Source organism: Rhinolophus hipposideros (assembly GCF_964194185.1).
Source record: "Rhinolophus hipposideros genome assembly, chromosome: 20".
In the NCBI taxonomy this organism is placed as follows: Eukaryota; Metazoa; Chordata; class Mammalia; order Chiroptera; family Rhinolophidae; genus Rhinolophus; species Rhinolophus hipposideros.
In genome coordinates this window covers 12,969,588-12,995,348 of record NC_138066.1, presented here as the reverse complement: position 1 = coordinate 12,995,348, position 25,761 = coordinate 12,969,588, and the positions used below count along the sequence as shown (strand labels likewise).

At 39.4% G+C, this 25,761-nt stretch overlaps 1 protein-coding gene across 2 annotated transcripts in view; it reads right to left on the bottom strand.

Annotated features, from left to right (window-relative positions):
- Positions 1-25,761, bottom strand: part of ANKFY1 (ankyrin repeat and FYVE domain containing 1) — a 78,538-nt gene that overhangs the window by 50,808 nt on the left and 1,969 nt on the right. For both annotated transcript variants that reach the window (XM_081029455.1, XM_081029456.1), the window contains exons 2-3: positions 6,937-7,129; positions 3,179-3,297 (exon numbers count right to left, since the gene is read on the bottom strand). In XM_081029455.1, the coding sequence (XP_080885581.1) occupies positions 3,179-3,297; positions 6,937-7,129 (312 nt within the window). The remainder of the gene's footprint in view (positions 1-3,178; positions 3,298-6,936; positions 7,130-25,761) is intronic.

Below are 25,761 nucleotides of genomic sequence, written 5' to 3'. Positions count from 1 at the left end.
CAACTGAGGATTGCACATTGCATTTAGTTGTCATGGCTCGCTAGTCTCCTCCAATCTGTAACAGTTCCTAAGTCTTATCTGTCATAACCTTAATGTATAAGTAACACTGGCCAGTTATTTTGAGGAATGTTCCTCAACTTGGGTTTGTCTGATGATACTTTCTTATAATTAGGATGAGGTTATGCATTTATGACCAAGAATCCTACAGAAGTGATTGTGCCTGCCAAAGTATCAGGCACAAACCATTTTATTTTTTTGAACAAGGTATGATTTAAGAAAACTTTCGCATACTCAGATATGTTTTAAATACTTAGTATATAAGGCCTTGTATCTTTGTCAAAGTGTGCTAAAATTCCTTAGGAATTAACAGAACTAAAGTTGCGCTTGTTTTGAATTTTAAGAAATACCAATTACATGAGAAATCCAAAAGAAAATGCAGAACTTGGAAAGTCAATCTCTCTAAGAATATAAATTCCATGCAAACAGGAATTTAATTTTATTCACGGCTGTATCCCTAGCATCTTGAAAAGTGCCGGCCACTCAACATTTGTGATATGAATGGAATAATTTTGAGAAACAAAATACTAATACATTCATAAAATGATTATATCAAGTCCATTAGTGTGAAAAAGGTTCAACCATTTAAAACGTAGCGTTTATGCTATTTATACACTTGTTTACAAGGGCCTATTTCCAATCTCCCTCAAACTGCTGGCCTCCAGACACTGCATAACAGACAGGCTTCTTAGGCAGTTTTAGCGGCTGCAGCCCAGATCTAGGCCATCACATCTGCTGAGCTGCCTGGGTGGGCAATTCAGCAGGACTTCTGGGCAAAACACACAATTAAATACGAACAGCTCCATATACGCCACCACCTATTGGGAACCCTCTCCAGGATACACTTCAAATACAAATTTTATACAGAAAAGTAAAGATGCCATAGCTCTACTATCAGCTATCTCGGTAGATGCCTGATCTGATTATCAAAGTCACAAAAAACTTTGCTTTGCAGATCACTCCTGAAAGCAAACCTTATAGCAGAGATCAAACCATGCTTATCATTGACAACAGGAGGAGAGTTCAAGCACATTTAAAGGCATTAACATTATACTTTCCTAAACTCAAGAAAATCTCCTGATTCACAGTGACGCTATCTTATGCTCAGTCACCGAATTCAAGTTGCCTTTAAATGTTATGATGTACTAAAAAAGTAAAACCAAAATTTTAATTTTAATGGTTAAATTAGACTTTTTATACCTTCATGCAATTTTTTATGTTCTTATATAATTTTATGTGTCCTGGGGAGCAGTCAATATTTCATTTTTCTCACTTTTATTCATTTTGGTTGCATTCAGTATTTCACAACTACACATAAAACTATCCTGCCTGATTTACCTATGACAGAATCCATCAGAGGTCTGATGATGAGGTTTAAAAAAAAAAGAGACTATTTTATAGCTCTTCTGCCTAACAGCTTTCTAAAATGTCATATTGTACTAGTTAACCGTGTTTCCCCGAAAATAAGACCTAGCCGGACAATCAGCTGTAATGCATCTTTTGGAGCAAAAATTAATGTAAGACCCGGTCTTACATAACACAAGACTGGATGCAAGAACACCAATTTCTTGAGCCTCACAACTACTGGGATCACCAATTTCTGCTAATGTGGATATCAAAAAATGGCAACTGATTCTAAACTTCTTTCTACAACGCTGAATATTTCCTTATTTTATTGTATCTTCTAATCTTTGTAAACTGTCTGTTCATGTACTCAAGATCCTATCATGCATTTTGTGAAGAATACCTCATGATCTAATGGGTTTTAATGTTTTCATCGTTCTGTTATATATGGAATCAAAGATACATGGCTTCAAAAGACTATATTTTTAAAAATGAAAAGCTCTGCTCAGATTTTAATCGTGTAGACTGGTGCCATTAAAGATTGTTTCCCAAGTAGATGTTTTAGATATAGACACAAATACATATGCACATGTATATGCATGTGTATATTTGTGTTTACAACTCTGAATTATGGACCTCAGGTTAAACCCTAAAAATGATCACATAGTGAGTTCACTCACAGTGGAGAAGCATTATACATCTGCTCCCCTAAACCCTTGAGGTACATGCCTACTTAACCTTTGCAACACTGTTCATGTTGCAAACTGACACCTTCCTTATCAGCCCAAGTTCGTGTCTTCTGTACCTCAGACATAAAGCAATTATATTACTGTATACAGAGCCCCACCTGAAATAATTTATTATTAGTCCACCTCCTCCATCAGAATATGAGCTCTGTATGGTATGAACTGTATTATAATCATCTCTGTGTTTCTCATACTGTACTTGGAAAACAGTACCTTCAGAATTGGCAAACCTTTTGAACGAAGAAAATTCAGCAGAATTTTAAAATAGCTGATGACTTTTGTAAGTAACTCATATCTTAATGTCTGGGTATTCGCCTTACCATATGTTATAATTATCATGACTATTAATAGCAGAATTAAGTTTAGAATCTGTTTTAACAGCAGTTAGACAAGTACTATCTGCAAATGCATTTTTTACCCAAATTCTACACAACATAGTACTCTAGACAAGTACTATCTGCAAATGCATTTTATACCCAAATTCTACACAACATAAAGTAATTAGATAATAACTTTAAAAGCTCAATGCACCTATTCAAATTCTGCAGACTGAAGCTCATCCTTTGATTTTAAAGAAAGACTATTCTTATTCTTTGGAATAACTGTTACTTCTGAATTCAGTTCCTACAGACCAGGAAAAGTACTTTGGCAGCTACGAGTATGATTAAATTTTAAACAACTGAACAGCAGGACTTTTTCTTGGAGGAAAAGAAAAGTTTTTTTCCTATACATGCTCCCATATTTGTAACATACTATTGTATGAAAAGAGTTTCTGGACAGATATTTATATTTTATGAATTACAAGAACATTGTAGATACTCAGATATTTACTATTTATCAACCAAGTAGTAAACAGAGGTATTCACAAAGTATAAACTACTGACTCACTAATTATTTAACTAGTTCATGGTCACCATTGATAAGTATTCTACTTTGATTAAACCACAAATATTTCTAAGTGAGATACCATAACCTTCTGCCAAGACTTCCTGTGCTGGCAGTTTTGAGTCCCCAACCAGTCAGAGGCTCACCTGACAGGTCCAGCTCTTTGGTGGAAGACAAATTGGCCAGACTCCAGCTGTCACTGCGGGCCGCCAGCACGAACTTGTGAGCATTGATATGCCTGCCTCCAACCTTTATCTTCAGATCACTGATGAAGAAACATATCCACAAACACAAAAAAGAAAAATGTCACCATAATTAGGTACAGCTAAATTCACAGCTGGTAAATATAAAAGTATTGACTGATGAACATGCATTTGCAAAAGAAAAAAAAAATCACAGCAAAAGTATTTCTCTCCGCCAGCACTGCATTCTGATGGGGCATGTTTATATTATGTTACTAGACATGGTCTCTATTTCTAACTTGCAGCTTTAATTTACATGGGATGTTCTGCTTTTAAAGACATCCAGTCATGGGATTCTTATGGTGGTGAACCTACAAGTTAAATAGGATGATTAATATTCATATAAAAAGTAGAAAGGGTTTTATGCAGAATATATCAAGTTAAATCATCAGGGGGAGAAAGATAGAAAGCCGAAAGATTGTGATGAGAGCTCTGAGACTACAATGCTGCTGTGCTCCATATCATAGTAATTCTCAAGCAAGGTTAACAGAAAAACTATGAACAAATTAGCTTTGACACAGCAGTCAAGTATAGGAACCCCAATGTCTAGACTCCTGTTCTCATCAGAAACATCCAGACTTACTATTGATCATCTTTTACTCAATCATTTATAAAGAAATGGGGTGGGAGACATTTTTCTTTCAAACGTGTTTCCGTATTTACGACATACCATTATACGAAAAGAGCTTTCCAAGTAGTTATTTATGTTTAACTCTGAAATGTCCAATGCTAAGGGAGGAAAGCATCTGGGCAGTTAACAAAACCTAGGGATGACCCACTGAGCTGACACAGCATGTGCCATATGGCAATGCGGGTGGCAGTCCAAAGTCATCCATTATTATCATCCTGCTTGTATTCAGATAATTTTTATTTTCATACTCCCCTTGAAAACAACTGTTAGGTTGTTGGAAAGCCTTTAGAAATGAAGTACACAAAAACTATTAATATTACATAAAAAAGGGAAAAAAACTATTATATGAATGAACTCATCCACTTAAAAGGAGACCTAAACAGAACATTGTTTCTCTAGAGTGCTTGATGCAGACACATTTTACTCCACAAGAGCATGGTCTAGAGCATAGTGTATAATTATGTAAGTGTATCAACAATTCTAGTTCTATTAAAGACCAAGCTACAACTAATTATGTTAGATCAGAGAGTAATAGGGTACTTATAATTTCAAGTTATTACAAACTACTGTACTGTTAACACAATAAAACATTATCAATCAATAAAGAAATGGAATTAATATTCCATTTAAAATAGAACATAAAATTCTGTCTCAAATCATATCCTATGATAAAACTTTAAAAATTTAATGACAACAGAAAAAATTGGCTATTTAACAAAGCACAAACAATTTTTAAACTCTAAATTTATTTATTCAGTATTAAATTCTAATAACTTACATGAATATTCACTGTTTACTGTTTCAGCCACAAGTTTTTTAGCCACAAAACTATAAAAATAAATGTTTCTGTAAAATTCCTACTACTATTCATGAATATCAGGTCAAAATTTTTTCTCTTTTGTAGTCTAACATACCAAATGGAAACAAAGATAAGGATTTCACTAATAATTTCTAATAATAATAATTTTTAAAAATACAACTTGAAAATGGAAAATTGGACAAGTAAAGTCTATAGCGACTATATGTAGACACTATTAGGAGGCTAGTGATTTTATAAAAATTTTATTCTAGAGCATTTTCTTTTAAAATATGGATAGTAGGATGTTGTTACTGGAGAGGAAGGAAAAACAAAGAGCTTCTTGCTAGAGTTTCTCAATCAAACACTTTAATCAGAAAAATTACAAGCTTGGTTGCCAAAAAAATGAATGTAGTAAATAACTACATATAACCATCATTTTTAACTATCTTATGGGACAAAAGCCTTCTCCTAGACTTTAAAATAAATGTGCCTATTTCTTTCACATTTCTCAATTTGAAAATGTTAACACCAACTCTTCAGAGACTCGAGTTACTGAGATGCACTTAAAAATACTATTTAAATTCTTCAACAAAATACTTGTTTTTAGGAAAAAGTATTTTTTTCCATATATTGGTAAAAAGCATCTGCTTTAGAAACAGATTTTCCAATTTCCATCTCAAAATCTCAGTCGTCTCTGAAGGCTCCATTCCCCACTTCATATTCAGTTGTAATAACAGAGGTATTCAACCTTCTTTACATAAAGGACAGGTTTTAGAAGCTGAGGAGAGACCGTCTGGAGCCATGTGGTCACACCACAGCTGAGTGGGTAAAAAGAAGCCGAAACGGTCCAGTCTCATCCCCACTGTCTCCTAGAAGGAGTACAGCACACCGGATGTAACTAATGGGGTGAGTAATTGGGAAAGCAATGGGAGTTCCCATGGGGGACAGCCTAGGAGAGTGGGAGAGACGTGTCTGTAACAGAAACGTGTCAGGCTTCCCTGCCCACGCCAGTAGAAATAAAGTTTTCACTGGTCCACAGGAAAAACGAGGAAAATAAAAAGACAATGAACTGTATTTTACAAGTAGCTATATCTACTCGGTTTAAAGGGCTGTTCTTTACTCAGAGCATAATAATTCCTATTTTTGGTGTATTAAATTTTTCTTTCTTTTAGAAGTTACTAAGAGGGTAGATGGCAGTTGTGGATTTTGACCTATTTTGAATGTCATAATTTATTTGGAAATTTTACTAAGTCTTATCTGGTCCATTCATCCATCTCCCTAGTAGCCAAATCCTTCCTTCTAGGCTTCTACACATCCATGTTTCTTTTCCATGTTCAGTGCCACCATCCCAATTCAGTCCTTCATCATTTCTGGTCTAGACTTTTTACAACATCGAGCTGCTGGCTCTCTTCCCTTTATAATTTCGCCTATATGAAGTTCCCAGGTTAATCACCCTAAAATACCATTTTGATTATGACAGTCTCACAACTTAAAACTACTCTGCTCCACAGTTCGCAGAGGATCAAGTCCAAATCCCTCCTCTTGGCATCCCAATGCAATCCACCTACCTTTTCCACCTCTCCCAGCATTCCCTTACATGGACCAGTACCCTAAAACGGCGCCCTCTCTATCCTCTAAATCCTCTGAGTGTTCCCACGTTCAGCCACTCCCTCTACTAGTAATATCACTGTCTTTTCTATTAAATCCTACCGTCTTTAGCATTCACCTCAAAACTCAATAACAGCTAACAACTGAGCATTTACTATTTGCCAGACACTGTTCTCAGTGCTTAAAACACGTATTTATTAATCCTCAAAACAACCCAGTTCACAGAGAGACTCAAGGGCCAGCTGAGCTTCTAACACAGGCAGTGTGGTTTCAGAGTCCACCTTCAACCATCATGCTATTCTGCCAACTAGTCCCAAGACTCCTCCGTTCACCATCCCGAGAGTGACCGCTCCCCTCTGAATCCCTGGACATGCAAGCTCATTCTGTCTGCACTAGAGATGCTATCGCCATGTCTCCACATTCTGTGCTGAAGATAAGTAGGAAACCAAAGAGACAAAAACTTGCCTCTAGGAACTCACATTCTAGAAACTAAAAGTTTGCTAATATCCCAATTAGAGAGAAATACACTTGGGAAGAAAGTCTGTAAGAGAGACGCTGCAATGCGGCCTGGGAATAAAGCAAAGGGCTGGCTTCCCCAAACTGGCCCTGTGTCCAGGAACTCACCTGTACTGTTCCTGCTCATAGAGGTCGGCCACGATCGTCAGGAGACGGCTGATGAAGGACTCACTGCTGTCCTCCTTGTTTGCTTGCGCGGCCAAAAGAGTGCATCTCTTCTCTGTCTCTGCCAATTTCTTCTGCAGCTTGACATACTCTTGTCGGAGAAGCATCAAGTGCTTCTCCAACTTGGCCACCTCCTCTGCAAGGGAAATAAGGAATCAAGTTTACCATGGCGGGTGTAAAGTAGACAGCATTCGTTAATCCCTCGTCCCACAGATAGCATGGCTACCAAAATGACTAGTCATATGATGTTTCTACTATGTCTCAGTGATACTCTTACAGGACCGAGGATGGTTTTGTTTCAGAGTGCCACTGGGCCTAAAGGACCATCATGGTCCAGGGATTTTCTCTTCTCAGTTTCCCCTGAGAATCAATATTCAATATACGACAATGAAAATCACCTAGGAGGCTTTTTTCAAACCACTAGTAGTAATAACTTTTAGAAGTCACATGCTGTTCTAAGAGCTTTCTGTGAATTCTCTCATGTAAGCTTCATGACAGCCCATGAGATAGGTACTGCTGCTAGCCACACTTTACAGGTGAGGACACTGGAGCAGAGAGATTAACAATTTGCCCAAGGTCACAAAGCTGGTGAGAGGCGGAGCTGGGAGGCGCCAGGCATTCTCATTCCAGGGCCTGTGATCTATTAACCACTACCCCACACTACCTGACAAACCTGAGAGGATCAGGCCAGTCAATACGGATTCAGATGGATGCGTATTCTACGGGTGTGCTGGGGCAGATTAAAAAGGTTGACAGCCACTATATTTGATTCATTAAATTCAACAAATATTTACCAAGTGTTTACTAGGTGCCAGGCACTGCACGATAGTCAGCAAAAGCAGACTTACTTTCCTCAAAGCTTTTAGCTACTGGGGAAAGTAAACTTTAATACTATAACAATTGTAACAATCAAAAGCGAAACTATAACTCTAATGAGTACTAGGAAGAAATAACAGCTATGAGAACCTGTAATAAAGAAATTTAACTTAGGACATCAGGAAGTAAACAGTCAAAAAACTTCTTTACTTGGGCTCTACAGTCTTGGAGGGGAATCAAGCATCCATGCAAATTACTACTCCTATAAATCAAGGTCTAACTATGGAACCACAGAGCTGCTATCGTCATTCTCTGGCCTGGGTCCCTTGACCCTTCTACTCCCCACCACAGATAATACAAATCTTGATACCACCCTCAAGCCCATCTTCCACCCAATCTGCCTAATTCTCAGCCAATGTCTTGAGAAAACTGAGCTACTGCCAACAACTTCCACCACGCCAGCAACTACTCCCACCTACTCCGTGCTTTCCCAGAGAAAGCATCTCCCTCTGGTCCAAGTTTAATCCCTCCACCTATGCTCCAAACCCATCACTCTCCTCAGGTCCTTTGCTTTATCATCAACCAACCCCTCCTCCAGCAACTTCAATCTCTTCCAACTGGGCCTTTCTCATCAGCATATAAACCTGTTCAAGTCTCTACAAACAAAACCCTCTTTCCACTCCACATCTGACAACCGCTGCCCTTCCATCTCTAGCTATCCCACACCATTTCCTCACCTACTTTCCCCCTTCCATTGCCTCCTTCTGTCTCCACCACTCCCTTAAAACTCCCCACCAATGACCTTCTAATTGCCAAATGCAATAAACACTTGCCAGTGCTTCTCCTCCTGGACCTCGACAACACAGCATCTGATACTGCTGTCTATCCTTCTTTTCTTCTGTTCTTTCAGCAACCCCAGTGCCACTCTCTCTCCGATTCTGGTTCTCTGTCTCTGTCACAAAACTTCAAGCAAATCTGCTCTTCCTGTGTGTGGTCCTTATGCTAATTAATGACACTACTCTCTATCACATTTACCTGAAGATGAAACGTGGCATAATTTTAGCTGTCCTGCTCTCAGTCACATGGCCCCAGCTCTACCCCAACTAAAAAACTGACTCTCCCACCTATACATGTCTGGGCATCCTTCCTGTCTTCTGTATCCCCATCTCCACTAGGACTTTTATTCAGGCCCTCACTCATCGTATCTGATGGTATCTGATCGCCAATGTGAAAGGATTTACATCTGCATCTCAGAGCCTGTCACAGGGCGTGACACACAGAGGCTCACTAAACATTTGATCAACTCAACTGAACAAGTAAAATCCAGTTTTAAAAAATGGGATTCCTTTCCTGTCCTCAACTGCATCCCTTTCCCACCTGCTGCCTATTAGCTAATTCTTTATAAACATGAAAATAATCAGAAATTGGTTAAAAAACACAGGAATGGTTAAATAAATTAAGTGGTACACGAGTTTCAAGTTATTATACAACTATTAATGTTTTCAAAGAAGCATGTCATACTAAACATGCATATTCAAAGAACAGATTAACAGAAAAAAGCAGGCTGCAAAACTGTATTTTATAATTCCAATTTTATTATAAATATTCACATATACGTGGAGTAAAAAAAACAAATTAAATATCCCAAAACATCAGCAGGTGTCACTAAGAAGGGGGGGTTATGGGAGATTTTTCTTCTTTGCAATTTTCTGCACCATTTCAGGTATTCTGCGACAAATGTGTTCTGTTTTCATAATTAGAGAAAACTTTTATGAGAAACATGTTTAAATATTAATAGACTATCGTCTTCATATATATGGTAGGGAACTTCTTTCTCCTCTTCTAGCGGATTCACGTTAAATAAATACCTGGAGTCAAAAATCTGAATGCAAGTCTCAGGTGTAAATCAGTATTCCTGGGAAAATAAAGTAGAAGACACCTACGGGATGAAAATTGCTTATGGCTGTTCACTGATCACTGTGCTCATGACTGACTATCAGATAAAAACTATAATGGATATTTTTGAAAATACTGCAATTTTTTGGTCTACTAATATTTTAACTAAATATTGCTTTTAAAAACGCTGGCTAAAGAAAAACAGTACACACCATGATCCTATTATAACATTTTAAAAACTCAGCAAGTAGCATTTACAATCGCACAAAACTCCTTAGGTAGGACTTAGCTCTACACTTTTGTTCTGAGGTCGCTAGTTTTGAAGGTTCTTCACAGTAACTCAGACTAAAAAGCCAAGAAATTGCAATTATTTACCTCAGAGGGGGAAGCATTTAACACAAAGCAGTAAGTTCATGTGATGGTACGAATTTATACTTTTTTTCTGGATTGAGAGAAATGGAGGCTTCTTTAAAGAAAAACTGAATTTCTAGGTGTGGTAACAGAAAATGGAAAAGGACATACAATTAAGAGTAATATCAAATTCTGTTCAAAAACTGCTATCGCTTGAAGCAACATGAATCTGTGGTCTCAGAAGTCACGATAATATTTATCAGTGGAAGAATGGCGGGAGAGTAGTAGTAATTGGGCGGGAACATGAGCGTGCTCTCAGGGGTGCTGGTAACAGCCTTTTCTATTTAACTTAGTGGTTACATGCATGTTTCATTTTGATAATTAATTGACCTCTACACGAAAGATTTGGTTTTTTCTTTTTTCTTTATTCAAAAAATGTGTACTGAATGCCTGTTATGTGCCATGAATGCAATACACTGACAATACGGTGGTGAACGAGACAGGTGATGCTTTTGTCCTCATGGAGTTGACGGTCAGGCGAGGAAGACAGGCCCCCAAACAAGTAAATAATAAATAATTAAAATTATGCTACATGCTATGAAGGAAATAAAAAGAGAGCTAATGTGGAGAATAATGGTCAGGGGCAGGGTTGGTGAACCTCTCCTCTAAATAAGAGGTCTGGCTAAAGAGAGAAATTTGGTTACCCTCAGTACGTGGATGATACTTAACACCACTGGAAGGAATGGGATCACCTAAAGAGAGAGTATTATGAAAAAGGGTGCTCAGGATTGAGCCCTGAGAAACAATCTAATTGAGGGGAGCACGCAGAGGAGGAGTGATTCGTCCTTTTCTTCATGTACCTTATGTTTCCATTAAAAAGTTAAAAAAACTGATTAAACCATTAAAAAGTAAAAAAAAAAAACTGGAGTGGGTTCTGGAGTGAAAGTGATGGGGACCCAAATCCTTTCAGTAACTAGCTATGGGACCGTAAGTTCACCCGCCTGAGCTTTTGTTTCTTTATCTGTGAAATGAAGAATGGGGATCTACTTCCAGTGCTGTTGTGAGAATTAAATGACAACTACTATAACTGGTACATACACTCAATATTGTCAGGCTTTCCGCCACCCCCTGCACATTCCACAACTACATAATTATTGGATAGAACAGTTCAAATTATTTTAACAGTTTATACATTTTTTTTTGTCATGAAAAAGCAGAATGGGATTCAAATGTTTTACTGACCTAGGAACTGAGCTTGATCAATTCAAGTCATGGCAAATCAACAGGACATTCTCAGAAGGTGATGAACAAAAGTAAAAACAGAAATGGAAACAGTGCTAAACACTGAAGGAGCTGCTTCAAATATTTTATCACCTCATATAGCAAGTCTTCATTGACAATTCCCAAACGAAAAAGCAAAGCCTAACATACTTTTAAAATCTTTACTATTATTCATTTAGAAAAGGTGCAGGTTAGACTGGCCTTTTAAAAGAAAAAAAAGCTCAAAGAGGCAACTCCTAATCTACCACAGGGAAAAGTCAGTCAATGTCTCCCACTGATCCATCTAGAAATGGCACTATAAGTAAGTGTTACTACTTGGAGGTAAAGAAAGAAGAGCAGAAAGTAGTCGGGGGAGCAGATTGACGGGCGGCAAAATTTATTTTTTGTTATAAGCCAAGTAACATTATTTGAATTTTAAATCCATGTGCGCTGATAAAGCAAATGCATCATTTTATGCAAATTTTAAAGACTATGGAAAACAGTTACAATTATAAGGGAAAATAAGTAAGTTTCTAGCACCCAAGTATAAGGGTTTTTATATGTCACAAAGCTTTAGGAAGGAAAGGAGCCTAAAGATCACCTCGTTTGCCTCAACTCCCGGACAATGAATCTGAGGAGCAGAAAGGGGACGAGTCCGTGACCAGCAGCCTGCCCACCTCTTGCCTCTCAGACCACGCTCGATGACGTTCTTCCCAGGCTGGTTGCGTGAGTATCACTCAGGCCATTAAAACTACTAGGACAAAAAGAGCACCCAGATTCAGTAGACCTGAGGTCGGGGTCAGGAAAAGTCTACTTTTAAAACAGCCCAGGGATAGGAATGACTGCCCTGGAGAAAAAGTTCAGCCCCCAGCAAATACCTCCCCACGTCACAGATTGCTCTAGGAATACTCCTATGTAGATAAGACAAACTGAATTGCATTTTTTTTGTTCACTCATTGATTTGTTCAAAGAATTTCGTTTCTTAAGAAGACACCTGCATAACCTAGTAATTCATTAAAAATTTATTATGCAGCAGTATCAGAGTAAAAAAAATCTTGGCACATGTCTTTTTTACAAAGTTACAGGGTAATGGAGCAGAAGGGCAATTAAATAAAGCAATTCAATAAAACCTGACAGCACTCTGACAGGGATACAAATAAAGCATGAAGAAAAGTGGTGTTTTACTTCAAAAGATTTACCTAAAGCCTGTATATGTGTTTGTAGCATACTGGGCCCAGAAAATGCAAGGAAAAGGCTTCAGTCTTTTACTTTCTTGGCCCGATTCTCCTTTTAAGTAGTATCAGGTTTGCGGAACAGACACAGTACTTGGCTCAAAGGTAAATAAAAATAATTAGAAGGCAAGACCTAGTCTAGTCCTCCGACAGCTTGCTGGCAAAAATGTCTGCCACTCACCTGCCACTGCTGAAGTCAACTGAAAAGGAGATGACCAGGACACCTCATCTTGCTAGCTCAATCTAGTGGCTCCCGTTACATCCCACTTGCCGGAGAGTTAGGTTAGCTTGCATGTTTTCACAGGGATAGCCTGTGGCTACAGATTGCAGATTTTTCTTCCACGAAGCACAACGAACTCTTTAACCTTGGTTTCAATCACACAACATTCTAGCCAGCCTAAGTATTTTACTCTTCAGGAGCTCCAAACCATCATGACAAGACTGTAGCCTCAGTAAGTAACTCTGCATTTCCACGTCACGTAAATGAATTATCAATCTGCAAGGATTCATGAGCATCTACTGTGCAGTAAGCATTATGGTAGACCAGGAGTTGCCTCTTGGAGAGTTTGTAAAAAGGGCAGTCTAACTTTCCCCTCTGCCAAACAAATAACGTAGCACAAAGTAGTATCTACAAGGAACTGACAAATAGGAGAACTCACAAATTAAGAGTCACAAGCAATCGGAATACTACCTTATGTTTGGGATTTAGGAGGACATTTGCCTTCAAGAGTGAAAAGTTGCTGATTCCTTTATTTAACCCTTAAAATGAGATCGTAAAAGTTCTGTTTCTGTCAGGAGTCCCTGTAAATTTCTTTGATTACCAGTTATACCCATATCATTCCAAAATCTACAGCAATAGCCGTAGTCTCACTCCAGAATTTCTGACACAAATTTCCAGCCGTGGTCTGGACACCAACACAAGAAAGACATAAACTACAAAAGTTATGATCAGAAATGAGGCAAGATAAAAGAAGGACTTTAGAATAATTTAGGGGTCTTATTCACGAAATCACAGATGCCTCCTGCCCAGCACCTTTTGCAGGGGGAAACCCAGACCACAAGTGCACCTATCAGTGGTACTGGGATTGGCACACCATTTCACAGTATAATGGGGAAAGCACCCACGGCGATGTTCTTCTCTGGGGAATACTGTCTGCTTGTAAACAGCAATGCAAATGTGTCCTGGAAGGGTCACCAAGCTGTAGCGTTCTTACAGGAAGAAGAATAGAATTACCATTCTGAGTAATACTGGAGAGAAAAATGACGTCTTAGTGTAGTGGTGAGAGGCACAGGATCTGGAGCTAGACTGACAGGGACCAAAGACCCGCTCACCACTTTCCAGCTGTGACACCTTAGGCAAGTGCCTCATTCTCCTCACCTGTATGTTGCAAACACATAATGTGCTAATACACATAATGACCTGAGAAGACTGTCTGCCCTCCAGTAAATGGTCAGTAAATGTTAGCGGTTAACCTTTCCGAAAAAGGAAACGCAATAGAATCCTTAACAGCATGTACTCTGGGCCTCCCTTGACTGGGTTGGAATCCAGCTTGCACATTTATTGGCCATGTGACCTTGGGCAGTTACTTCCTCCTCTCTGGGCTTCGGGTTTTCTCACGTGGAAAATGGGAATAATAATGGTATCTCAGAGCGTTGTCGAGGAGTAATTGAGTTACCGAAGGTTAAATCATTTAGAACAGTGCGTGTCTGGTTTAAAGGTTTACTACTATTACTACTTCTTTACAAAGTGGCTAGTTTTCAGCTGTGGTTTCTTCTTTCTCTTCCTCCAACTTTCCTTTTGAAAAATAAGCCTAGAAATTTAAATAATAGATAAAACCTACAGTTTCACCAAAAGAGCTATGCTAAGTATCGGTGAAGAATGTCAGCAGCTTGTACTATTAATGTGGGCATGTTTCTTTCCCAGTAATACCCATGGGCCCTGCACCAGTTCCGTCCAATGTTATATATTTGATGAGCTTTCTGATAGTTCATCAATCTTGACTTAACTGAAGATGCTTGAGACAAAAAAAAAAAAAAAAAAAAAAATCTGCCTTTACTATGAATCACCTAAAAGAAAGAGACTAACAACAACTGTAAAAAAAAAAAAAAAAAAAAAAAAAAAAAATCAATCAGCAAGTCATGGCACAGTCAAAAAGGAAGCAACAGTGATCTTTCCAGGTCAGGAGTTGGCAAACTTTTTCTGTGAAGGGCCAGAGAGTAAATATTTAGGCTCTTTGTGCCTCAGTCCCTGTGGCAACTACTCAACTCTGCTGTTGTAATGTAAAAGCACGTATGAATGAGTGTGGCTGTTCACTGCCCCCCCCCCAAATTTTTATTTATGGACACTGAAAATTGAATTTCATACAATTTTTCACATGCTATGATATAGTCTTACTTTGATTTTTTCCATCAACCATTTTATATGTGTATAAAAAATTTGTATATATATATATACACATACATAAATAATTCTTATCTCAAGAGTTGTACAGAGGGTCCCAAAAAAGTATACATATTTTAAGAAAGGAAAACTGTATTAAAATTGTAATACTTAATATATACCAATAACAAAAGAAGACTACAGGCCACGTTTGCCTTCTGCAATTACAAGAGGTGCTCAAAGTGGTTACTATCAGCATCCAGACACTTCTGATTACGGCGAATTACTGCTTGAGCAGCGTTGACCAAAGTGTCCAGTTGTATACATTTTTTTGGCACCCCCAGTATAAGTCTCAGGTCAAATTTGGCCAACAGGCCATAGTTTACCAACCCCTGTTCTACGTGACTTTTAAAGAATAAGTATACCAAAATGATGCCGAGCCAAATAAAAAGGGAAGAAAGCAGTTAATCTGTCTAAAATGCCTACAATTCTGTATCTTCTCACTTCTCCTTATCAAACTCTATGCCACTAAAACAGCCCTTGCATCTTTAAGACGTCCTTCTCTCCAGGCTCATCTCCCTCCCCTTGTAAACAAGCTCACAGTAACCTACCCCAATTAAGCTTTTCCACATTGTTGCTCTTGACTGCCTTGTCTATCATGCTCTTTTCCTTCTCTACCAATTTCTGAAGGAAGCCCTCTTTACTCACTGCTTCCTTCTTTACCTCCCTAATCTTTTGAAACGTGGCTTCTATCCATACCACTCTACTAAAAGGGTCTCAGTCACCATGATAAAATCACCCACTGCAAAGACCTTTTCCTTATCCTTCGAGGTCCTCAACCTCTCGGCAGCGTTCAACTCTTCATCAGTCCATTCCTGAAATTCTTTTGATTTTGGCTTCCTAAATCTGTACTACAGGTTTCCCCCTACCTTTCTTACAGATAACTTTCTTACAGGCTACTCTCTAAAAGAAAGCAGTCCTGCAAGGTTCAGACCTAGAACGGAACTTTTTCCTAACTTCCTTTCTTGGAGGTTTCAAACACACCCATACTTTACTGTCACTGGAAATGACTCCAAATCTCTCTCAATAGCTCCTACTGGAAGATAACCTACTGGTACTACCTACTCAACACGTCCAAAATCAAACTTAACATCTTCCTGCTTCTATTTTGATCGTTAACCAGCTTTGAAAGCGCTGGGTTATCTATGTGTCTAGGCTGTGAAAATCCACTTATAGCAGTACAGCTAATATATAAAATACTTAGGGATAAATTTAACAAACAATGTGCAAAGACCTGCACACTGAAACTATAAAACACTGCTGACAATTTAAAGATAGCCTAACTACAGTTGGTCCTCTGTATCTCAGATAAATGGAGAGTTATACTATGCTCATGGATTCTTAAGATGTCAACTGTCTCCAAATTGAAATACAATTCAACACCATCCCAATAAAAATTTCAAAATTTTTTTGTAGAACTTAACAAGATGATTCTAAAATTCGTATGAAAATGCCAAACACCTAGAATAGCCAAAACAATTCTGCAGAAAAAATAAGAAAGGTGTAGCACTTTACATGACTGATTTCAAGACTTGTTATAAAGCTATAATAATTGGCACAATATCATACTGGCATCAAGATAGACGTTCAGAGCAATGGAATAGAATATGATCCAGAAATAACCTACACTATAGAGCCAAATGGGTTGAGAGCAGTGCCAAGGCACTTCAATGAGGAAAGAATAATGGGACTGAAACAATTGAGTATCCATATGGAGAAAAGTGAATCTCAACTCTTACACCCCACTATATACAAAAGTTAACTCAAAATGGGTCATAGATCTAAACGTTAAGGGTGAAAACTATAAAACTTCTAGACTAAACCATAGAAAAAATTACCAGTGGCCTCAGATGAGGCAAAACTATATAAACTGGACAAAAAAGAATGAATTATAGAAGAAAAAATAGATAAGATGGACATAAAATTTTAAAAATTATTCTTCAAAACATACAAGAAAGTGAATAGGCAAGCCACAGATGAGGAGAAAATATTTTCAAAATATATATCCAAAAAGAACTTGTATCCAGACTATATTAAGAACTCTTACAACTCAATAATAAGATGACCCAATAAAAAAGGGCAAAAAATTGGAATATTTTGCCAAAGAAAGTGCATAGCAAATAAGCATATGAAAAGATGTGCATCATTAGTTATTAAGGAAATGCAAATTAAAAACACAATGAGATACCACTACGCGCTCACTAGGATGGTTAAAATTAAAGTGTTGGCAAAAATGTGGAGAACCGGAACCCTCCCTCATACATCGCTAGTGAGAATGTAAACAGCAGAGCCACTTTGGAAAACAGTTTGACAGTTTCTTATAAGATAAACATACACATGTCTAATGACCCAGCAATTCCACTCACAGGTATTTATCCAAGAGAAATGAAAACATATGTTCTTAAAAACTGGAAACAACCCAAATGTGCAGCTGGTGAATGGATACAAATTGTAATATATACGCATACAGTCGTGCGCCAAAGACATTTCAGTCAACCACGGAGCACCTACAGTGGTGGTCCACTGTATATATAAACAAACACAGATATGCAAACTTGCGATGTTGAGAGAAAAGGCTGAACCCGACCACAACTTTGAATGTACCACTACCAGCTCAGGGTGGTTCAAATAGATGAGGCGGTTTAGGATGTCCCCCCAGCCCTGTGTCCACCTGTGACTGACTGGTGCCAGGCACTGGCAGAGGGAGAGGAGTAGCAGAGGGAGCCTGGGAACCTGCCCCCTGCTCATTCCTACATACAGACTTGTACACACACACACACACACACACACACACACACACACACACACACTCGTGTACTCAAACTCACTTCCCTTCCCTCCATTTCTCTTTATCTTTTCTCTTGGTCCTGTTCTCCTCTCCCCCAGCCTCCTCCTCTCCCCCACCCTCTTTTCAGTCCCTCTCACTTTTAGTATCTCTTGTCTCAAGCTTTATCTCTGGGTCTCTTTTGATCTCTGCTCTTCCTTTCTCTGCCCCCTTCCTTTCTTCTCTCTTCCTCCATCGTTCCTCCTCACATCTACTCTCTCCCAATGGCACCTCCCTCCACAGCCCTCCACCTGCCCCCCAACGGCTGCACATGCCCACGCACACACTTGATCTTTTATACTGTATTTTTACTGTACCTTTTCTATGTTTAGATATGTTTGGATACACAAATACTTACCACTTTGTTACAATTGCCTACAGTATTCAGTACAGCAACAGGTGTGTAGCCCAGGAGCAACTGGCTGTACCATATAGCCCAGGTGTGTAGTAGGCTATACCACCGAGGTTTGTGTACCTGCCTTCTGTGACGTTCGCATAATGACGCATTTCTCAGAATGTATCCCCATCATTAAGCAGTGCACGACTGTAATGGAATACTACTCAGCCATAAAAAGTAACAGACTACATGCAACATAGTATCTCACATGCAACATAGTATCTCACAGGCAAACTGTTATATGAAAGAAGCCAGACACTAAAGACTGCATACTGTTTATTCCAAGTGAAACTACAGAGAAGACAAACTACAGGGCTAGAAAGCAGTTCAGAGGTTGTCAGGGGCCAGGGGAATGAGACTGACTAAAAAGTTCAAGAAACTTTTTAAGGGGTGGGCGGGAGAAAAAAAAACAAAAAACTTTTTAAGATGTTGTAAATATCATGTAAATATCAAATAGATGTTCCATATCATGACTGTAGTGGTGGTTACATGACTGTAAATATTTGTCAACTGACAGGTTAAAATTGGTCAATTTTATTGCTTGCCAATTAGCTAACAACAAACTCCCTCTGGGATGCACTTTGCCTTTTCTCTCTCGTCTAAACACCATCAAAGCAACATTTCCTTGAGGTCTTAGCATCATTCACACACATGTAACCAGTCGCCCACCTCATCTTTCCCCTCGCCACTCTATTCTACATACATCATGTTAATCCTCCTAAAACACAGCTCTAATAACCAAACAACTTCAGCTGGTTCCCCACTTTCTACAAAAGTACAAGGTTCCTAATATGGCATTCCAGTTCCTCTAAGAAGTGTCTTGGGGGCAGGAAACGTCTTGTTTACCTTTGCATTCCATCAGCAGTACTTTGAACTGTCTTTTAGCATTCAGAAACTGGACACAGTCGAATTTTAGAAATCTTCTGACTTAATAGGTCAAGTTACATGACACTGCCGATTGTGGGAGGCTGAAAAATGGCCCCCACAACATCCGTGCCCTAATCCCTGGAACCTGTGAATGCTACCCCAGATGGTAAAAAAGTGGAGGTGGGCTCTCTGCAGGAGTCTACAGATTACACAGAAGGTGTGCCAAAAAAATGTATTCACATTTTAAGAAAGGAAAACTGTATTAAAATTGTAACACTCAATATACACTAAAAGCAAAAGATGAATACAAGTCACGTTTGACTTCTACAATTACAAGAGGTGCTCAAAGTGGTTACCATCAGCCTCCAGACACTTCTGATTACGGTGAACTACTGCTTGAGCAACGGTGACCAAAGTGGCCACTTGTGTACTTTTTTTTGGCACCCCCAGTATTAAGGATTTTGAAGTGGGCGATTATCCCGGATTATATGGATAGACCCTAAAAGCAATTACATGCATCCTTATAAGAGGAAACAGGAAGTTTTGACACACAGAGGAAAAGGGCATATGAAGACAGAATACAGAGATTTCTGGATGCTGGCCTTGAAGGTTGGAGCGAAGCAGCCACAGCCACAGAATGCCAACTGCCACAGAAGCTGGAAGAAGAAACACATTCTCTCCTAGAGGGCGAGTATGGCTCTAGTGACATCTTGATTTCAGTCCAGTGATACTGATTATGGACTTCTGGCTTCCAGAATCAGAGGAGAATACAATTTTGTCATTTTAAACCACCCATTTGCAGAAATCTGTTAAAGCAGTCAAAGGAAACTAATACGTCTATCCTTACAAACAAACAAAATTCTGGAGAGTAAAATCCTTTACTATACAAATACAGTAAAGCCCTAGCAGCTTCTTACTGGATTAGTGTCAACAACAAATTTTATAAACAAAATGTAGTTTCTTATATTTTGCAATTGAGAAAAGAGGAAATAATATTTGTGATGTCTCCGAGAGCGGTTAATTCTTCATTATCTCAAGTTCTAACCAATATATTCAAAGTAGCAGAGTACTTAACAAATAGATTTCACTTGGGTTAAGTACATTGATTAAACTTACACAATTAGCAAGAGACCAACTGAAGACTTAGGATCTTAAGCCAAAGCTCATGCTCATCCCACTGTACTATGCCTATTTCAGCTCCAGTGTCAAGACAGCAAACAAATATTTATTATTAATTAATGAACCCAGGAATGAAATGTTCTTTCCATTCCCCAGCTTAAATGCAATTTCTACTCCCTTCTGCCTACTTCAATTCTAACCCACACTATATTAAGTCTTATTAGATTAACAAAACCCTGATATTTCCCTTCTCTGAACTTTTTATAGTTCTTATATTCTAGCCCCAATTTTAACAGTAAATTAGTGTTCTTTGTATAATTCTTTAATTAATAAATGACTTTATCCCTACTCTGCTTTAACTGTGTCCATTAGATAAAAGAAAAATGATTGTAAAAGCTGTGATCGAATCTTATTTTGAGAACTACAAGAATCATTTTTGTTTCAAGCATATATTAGGGTCTTCCACATAATGTATCGTTGAAGTGTCATCTTCCCAGAAAACACGATCTTCCTTCTCGGCATCAGAATAGATTAGCTCCTCACTGGTAATGAATTACTACCAATTACTATTTTTCTAAACCTGTCATAATGCAGATGGAATTTTTCTTTCACTGGGATTACTGACTAATCATTAATCAAGAGTGCTAAATATAGGAAAACTGTTTAATGGAGAATAATAAGTAGATATATTTACTGTTGAGAACTCAATTTCATATACCCTAATTTAAAAAAAAGACAGGAAAAAGACAGCAATACCATCTGGTGGAAAGTGCAAAGGAATAGTAAGGGTCATAGACAGATACTCTGGCAACCTGTACCCTCCCATCTTTCTCTCTCTGTCTCTCTCGCTCTCTCTCTCTCACACACACACATTTGGATATTATTAAAAATATGATGGTGCTAAGAGATTTCATAGTTCGATTTTTCACTCTTTAAAAAAATCTAGCAACTGTAACAGTCATAGCTTGAATGCTCTGACAAAGTCCAAAAGCCATTATTGAACCAAAGTTTGCTTTGAAAAATCCTTTTACTCCGGTTACATACTACCCAGGACTTCTTAGGCAGGAAAGATGACCTTATTGTGTGTGTGTGCGTGTTTGTGCGCTGTTATATTTGTTTTTTAAAAAACTGATTCAGTAAAAACATGTTTTATTCAATATTGACTCAGTTTGAAAAAAAATGCTTTGTGGGGTATGTTGCTCTTCGGTGAAGGTGACTGATGCATAAATCTGGGTGTTTAAAAGCTCCCCAGGGATTCTCCTGTGCAGGGTTGTCCAGGGTGAGAACCACTGGCCTGAACTAAGGACATGACAGTAGGGAGGAAAGAACAGATGTGAGAGCATCACAGGAGCCATAGGATTTGGTGACTCACCGCAGAATCAGGGGAAGTCGGGTGACTCCTAGGTTATTGACTTGAGCGTGTGGCTGGACGGGGGTGTCATCAATCATCAGTGCAGAAGAGAAAACTCAGCAAACCATGAAACAATACGCACGCTGCTTCTGAGAAACTCGGCCTTCCCCTCTCTGTCCTACAAGTTCCACAAAGGCGGACACTGCCCGGCTCATTTTGTCATCCCTAGCATAGCAGCTTGCACCTAACGAATGAACTACATTTTTCCGGAATGTCATTCAACTCTGTTAAGTCTCGTCTGCAAGTCAGTGGTGTCACTTACACGTCTGTCAAAACCTCACTCTATGTGGCACTGATCACAGGGCTGGCTGCACAGGAGATGCTCAACAAACATTAGCTAACTAGCTCATTTTCACCCCAAAGCCAGTGTGACGAGATGCTTCCAACTGCCTGCCTGCTAAGTCATACCCACCTGAAGGACGCGTGTATTAGGCATGGCAAACTCTGCCCCAAACTGAGGTCAGGACATTTGTTCTCAAATCCGTCCCTTCCTTCCTGTGAAGTCTAGCCATTACCTCAGTGACCCAGACCTAGAATCCCTGAGTCCTATTTGATCTCTCTCTCCTGTCAACATGCAAACAGGCTGTAAGTGTTGTCTTTCATACCCTCTCTAACCCCTCGTGTCAGTCCCCCCAGCCCTGAGCCCCTTACCCAAGGACTCACCATCAGCTGCTGCAGCCTCCTCGCCAGCCTCCCTTCCTCCCAAATCCATCTTCTGCCCTGTAACCAGGTGAACATGCCTCAGACAAGTCTAGTCATGTCACTACCTTGGCGGACACCTGTTGGTAGCCTCATTCCATGGCCCACAGAATAAATCCAAATGCTTAACCAATGCCTTCATAATTGGCCCTGGACATACTTTTCCAACCTCATGTCCCACTATTCTTTCCACCCAGAAGAGTGGCCCCTTCCCACTGCCATCTCTCCCCAAGTCCAAAAGAGAGCTATTTGTCAAAGCCCATCTCAAGCACTATCTCAGGCAAAGGCCTTCCCGGACCACCCAAAACATACTCCCCACTACTTCCCTAAAAACTCTCTTCCAGAGAGTTCTGGTCAAAATGGCGGAGTAGATAGGCAATACGATGCCTGCATCCTCCCACGACCACCTCAAAAAGACAACTAAATTATGGAACAGTCAACCTGGAGAACCGTCTGAAGACTAGCTGAAAAAAACTATATCTAAGAATATAAAGAAGCCACCCTGAGATCAAAATCTGGGAAAGTTACAAAATTACAAACAAAAATCTCTTCCTATTCTGAATTTTCAAAGTAACTTCTAAGCATTTTTCACCTTCCACCTAACAATACTTTCTTACATGCATGCTTTCCACCTCCCCTTCTAGACTTTCGAGTTCCATGTGACTAGGCTCTAGGTCCAGCTATTCTTTTTTAACCAGCCACCACTTCTCCCTCCACCCCGTTCCATGATCATCCCATCCGCCGCCCCACAGTGCCTTACTAGGTGGAGTTCAATAGAAACCTAGTTCCCTGGCCAACTCTGAATCAACAAGAGATACTGAGGACATAATTTCTCATTTTGTTGGGCATGACTGTAAGTCATGATAAGATCTCAACTACAAGCTCAGTGGCTCCGGTGGTTGGAGCGCTGTGCTCCTAACGCCGAGATTACAGGTTCGATTCCCAGATGGTTCAGTGAGCTGTGCCCTCTACAGCTAAGACTGTGAACAACACCTCTCCCTGGAGCTGGGCTGCCCTGAGCACCTGGAGGTTGGCGTGGGCTGCTGAGTGCTGCCGCTGGCTGCTGTATGCTGCTGTGAGTGGCCGGCAGCCATCTGCCGTGGGCTGCCGTGGGCTGCCGTGGGCTGCCGTGGGCTGCCGTGGGCTACTGTGAGCGGCCAACTGACCTACTGCCTCAGCCGGGGGGAGTGTGCAAGGCTCATAACATCAGCATGGGCCAGGGAGCTGTGTCCTACACAACTAGACTGAGAAACAAAGGCTTGAACTGGAGTGTGGGGGGGGGGGCAGGCACAAGGGGAAAATAAAAAGATCTCAACTACAGCAACTCACATATCTCAGCATGATTCTCTAGCTTTGGTCTTGCACATCAACAGTCACTGCGGTGAATGAATCAACTTTGTGAAAAAAATCCTCAAGGAGAAAGCTAATAAAGAAAGGAGTGGTATAGAAAGGGAAGTGCTTGAGACGTCTCCAGATTACACACAATGGACATTTGTTGGATGAATAAAATAATAAATGAAGAGATAAATTTCAACACCACAAAGAAAAGTAAGTTTCTTCTTTCCCTATTTCTACTAGACTATACTGTTTAAGCATTCTTCTGGAACAGGGCTGTCCAACAGAACTTTCTGGAATGATGCAAGTGTTCCATCAATCTGTGCTGTCTGCTAGTATGAGAGCCACTAACCATACAGCTATTGAGCACTGGGAATTGGACTACTCTGACTACAGAACTAAATTTTCAGTTTTATTTCATTTTAATTAAATTTAAGTAGCCATATGTGGCTAGTGGCTACTGTATTGGCCAGTGATTGTCCGGATATGGAATGTCTTCACCTTATTACTTGAATTGTTGTCAAATGTATTTTCCTAACCAAATTCCAGTAAGTTAATAAAAGTCCATGATCTACTTTCTGTTTAAACATACCATTTACATTTTTTTCCAATTTTCACTTTAATTTTACTGAAGAAGGGAAGGGAGGGGAGAGTGGTGTAAGAGGAGCCTAGGAGAAAGACTGCATTTCCAGGGTTAAAATGTCAACTTTTTAGCATAACTGCTAAAAGCATTCTTTTGTATTATTTCTCTTGATCTTCACAGTTACCTTTGAGATAGAGAATATACCTCTTTCAAAGCTGAGAAAACTGAGACAGAGCAATTAACTGCCTTGCCTACGATCACAGCTTAGTAAAACTAGGATTCAAACCCATGTCCAACTGCAGAGCCCCAGCTCTTGAGCATTACACTTCAACTGCTAAGACTAAAATGGGCTGGATGAAAAGTAGGTTAGGCAGCTCCCAGCAGACTTATGTTACTCAGAGCACATTAAAAGCTGGACTAGCCAGCTTACTTGACAAGAGAGTAAGGATGTATCCAAGCAGCTTTTCTTGATGTCTGGTAAATGATGTTCAATAAATTCATCTGCTCCTTCAACCACAGGCATAATTCTAAGTTGAGAGATACAGCAGTGAACAAAACAGAAAGTCTCTGCCCTCAGGGGTTTATATTCCTTCCACTAAGGGAACTAAAAAAAAAAAAACAAAAACACAAAAAAATTAGGAAATTTCTAAAGAGGTGAGAACTAAACAGACACCTGAATAACAGTAGGTTAGCTGTGTAGACAAATTGAGACTGTTCCAGGCAAAAGAACATGCAAGGACAAAGAAGTAAAGGTAGAAGCATACTGGGAATGTACAAAGAACAGTGAGGAAGTTGTGGCAAACGCACGATGAATGAGAAGTAGAAAATAAGGTCACGGTGTTAACCAAGGGTCAGACTCTGTTGGGAGCTGAAAGTCACTGTAAGGCTTTGGAATATATTTTAAGATCATGGAGAGCCATAGGAGTGGGGAGGGGAGGTGAAGGGGGAGGTACATCGAGAAGAGTGGGAAAGACATGATCTGATTTACATTTTAGAGGGAACACTGGAAACTCTATAAAAACAGGCTGTGGGGAAGCAAAATTAAGGAGAAAAAGTAAAAGCAGAAATTCCATGTAGGAGGAACTTTTTTTGAGTGATGAAGGAAGCTTAGATTAGTAGGACAGCTGCAGAGATGTAGGATGGAAACTAATTTTAGGACAGACTTGAGCTAAACGTATATGGTCAAACCAATACTCACGGATGGACGGAAGGAAGTTTGGTTTCTAAGCAAGTCACATTAAGAAGTTACGGTATATTCAGTCTCTCCAGGTTCTATTTACTATTCCTAAGCGTTATTTCCACATGCTCACACACTCATACCACCAAACAAAAAAACATCAGAGAAGTTCCCAATGTGCGCTTTCAGATAATCCAATCGTTATATGACACAGATTTTTGCTATTTGTTTATATGGAAATGACTATCTCAGAACAACTGTAGCCGGCTCTGATAAATTCTGATAAAGTACAAGCAGCATTAAACAAGTAACACACTTGCAAAGCATTTTTCAGTTAATCTTGCCTTCCTTTGCATAATAA